The 2,714-nt window shown below is 46.2% G+C and overlaps 1 protein-coding gene across 1 annotated transcript; it reads right to left on the bottom strand.

The window, feature by feature from the left end:
* Positions 1-848: 848 nt before the first annotated feature.
* On the bottom strand, positions 849-2,707 carry LOC104548315 (activated RNA polymerase II transcriptional coactivator p15-like; the record flags this gene model as incomplete). The annotated part of the gene is made up of 3 exons (XM_010194308.1): positions 849-928; positions 2,261-2,369; positions 2,600-2,707. Coding segments are annotated over 3 exons (297 nt in total), but the record flags the coding sequence as incomplete, so codon positions are not given.
* Positions 2,708-2,714: the final 7 nt, after the last annotated feature.

The following is a 2,714-nucleotide window of genomic DNA, read 5'->3' as shown; positions in this document are numbered from 1 at the left end:
TCTTTCCGTAGCTTGTCATTTTTCTCTGCCACAAGGAAAGGAATATTCTTTTTCCTCCGTAGGCCTTTAATTTTCTCCCTATTTAACAGGCCTTTTAACTACCAGTTCCTTTGAGTGATTTACATTCTAGCCTGCTCTTCCCATGACCTGGAGTAGACTGCTGACTGCTTCTGTCCAGCAGGATTATTGGGAATATATCATGAGAATAAACACTACAGAGCACTCTCCTTCTGAAAGGGAAACTCAACAGCAACCTCCAAAGAAGGGTGCCTGAAACAAAGAGTTGAGGTGCCAGCCCGTGAAACACTGTGTCTCTCCTTTTTATAATGCTAACACATTTATTGTGCATATTCACCCTCTACAGACAAACCAGTTGCTAAAAAAGCCCCAAACCCCCAAACAACCCTCACCAACACAGAAAATACTTGAAACAACCAGAATGACATGTGGAGGAAACACAGAGAATACCAAGATGAGGTATACAAACCATGTTATTCAACAGTCAACCAAGTGGAAGACAGTAACAGATGTGGAGCAGTTAAAGCACTCCACAAGACAGGCTGAAGCCATCTACCCTTGGAAAGCCAGGCTGGGGCCACGTTCCTCACCAGCACAGACCTCAAGTCTGCTTGAGACCAGAGGTACTGAAGTCTCACTTCACAGCACTGGCTTTAGTTCAAGGTGTTCATTATAAGCTACTTCTTAAAAATGTAAAAGTTTCTGGTCTTTTCAGCACGATCACCACTGCAGTGGTGAGGGGAAGGCTCCAGATGAGAATCCTCAGCTTTGTAGTTATCAGTGCACTTAAGGGAAAGAAAACAGATTGAAGGCATCCAAGACTCTTCATCTTATAATTTCTTGACTGCAGCATCAATCTCAGGAACGATCTCCTTCAGCTGGTTCCACTGCTCTGCAGACAGGGCTATCCCTAGAAACAGCAGGAGAGGCTTCAGAGGAGGCAAGGGGTTAGCATCAAGGAGCAGACCAGCACGGCTCTTTCAGACCAGCTACAGAAGGGAGAGGTGGAACCTGAGCCAGAGGCAGAGACCAGAAACAGAAGCAGCCTTCTAAGCATGGCAGTTGCACCAGCACCTCAGCATCCATATCAACACTGTCACAGAAGCGCCATATGAAAATATAAGCTCAAACTGCTTTTCAAGAGTCCCACAGCCCCTTATAGCCTACTCCCTAGTACAAATTTGCACCCACATGAGCTGGGAAGAAATTCTAGGAAAACCTTACTCCACACAGCAGTTAGGACACCATCCTTTCAACTGCCTAAAGGAAATAATGCCAAGTCTAGATCTATTTAAAAAAAAAACAACCAGCTGCTAAAAATAAATCACTGGTATGGCTTAAACACTAGAGAAGAATTGGCTTCTTTTTAGACCCAACAAAGATAAGGTCTTGGTGTCCTGTCCCTCTCCCTTACAAAACAAACACAGTGGTGTAACTGCTGTGTGGGTTCCAGCCAGATGTTGTCAACTTGTTCCTTTTGGCTTTGTTAAAAATCACATTAAAGAACTAGGGCCCAAGCTTTATTAAATTCTCTAGATAAAGTACAGGGGCCAAGACTTCTTGAGAAAAACAGCAAAGGCAGTATTTAAGTGAAAAACCATTTCTTCATGATCTCCGTTTTAACTGGCAGCTCTTCTGTCTCACATTGTGGGTGTGTTTATTCTAGCCTGGAAGGAATCCACAACGTTCCTTTCCCTCTCTGCCCCCGGTGGCACAGAAAAGCTTGAGGGCTCTGCTTCCCATTTTCATTATGGGGTACGCAGTCCCCTCCAAGTGAGTAATTCATCCTCATAACTCCTCTAAAGGAAATTAATTTCTGGAAGGAAAACCATGCATCATGGTTATGAGGCAAACAAAGCTGAAACAGGTTTGAATGCCCTGACACAAAAATCTATGGCAAGGACCAAAAGGTTCCTTCAAGAAACCCCACATTAACTGAGTCTTTTACGGCCACATAATGCAGGACAGGTGAAAAGAATCCAGGGTCTGTGAATCACGAGGCAAGCTGGCAAGCCATTGCAAAAGTCTCAGATCAAAAGGTCTAAGTCTTCACATCATCAGACACCTCGCCAAAAGAATAAGGACCATCTAACACAGAAGCATTAGAATGTCTTGGTAGGGATCCAGAGGGGTCTCAACCTTCCTGTCTCCATCTAGATAGGGAAGGGTGGATTTACTTCCATCAGAAGCAGAGGCAGATTTCACCACAGCCCCAGCTGCCACCTGGCAGACACGGTTGTACCTTTCCTCCCTGGTTTCATGCTGCCCTCCTTGTCCACGTAGAACTCCCTGATGTCCACAAGGGCCTTCCCCTTGAAGCAGGACACTTTGACATAACGCATCTTTCCAATCTGCAGCAACACAAAGCCTGCGTTAAACCCAGCTCTCAGCAAGCTGCTCCTCAGCCCATAGGGCCTGTTGGGTCACTCAGACGTGCCAGAGGACGAGTGAAGGAACTGCAGACACCCCAGGCAGCCCACTCAGCTACAGAAGTGCTCTGCTACAAGTAGAGGAGACAGAGGGGAGACCTGCATGAAGAGGAGGAAGACATGCTCCCAGAGCAGATCCCCGGCCTCCATACCTGGAACATGCCCTCCTCTTCACTGCCTTGTCCTGGGGATTCTTCTGTCGCCCTTGAAGCTCTGGCCTCTGTTTTCAGCCTTTTCTCTGACTTAGAAGACACTTCTTTCTTTCTT

Source organism: Mesitornis unicolor, unplaced genomic scaffold (assembly GCF_000695765.1).
Source record: "Mesitornis unicolor isolate BGI_N332 unplaced genomic scaffold, ASM69576v1 scaffold30500, whole genome shotgun sequence".
Taxonomy (NCBI): Eukaryota; Metazoa; Chordata; class Aves; order Mesitornithiformes; family Mesitornithidae; genus Mesitornis; species Mesitornis unicolor.
Note: the sequence above shows the minus strand (reverse complement) of the source record. Positions and strands in the feature narration are given on the sequence as shown.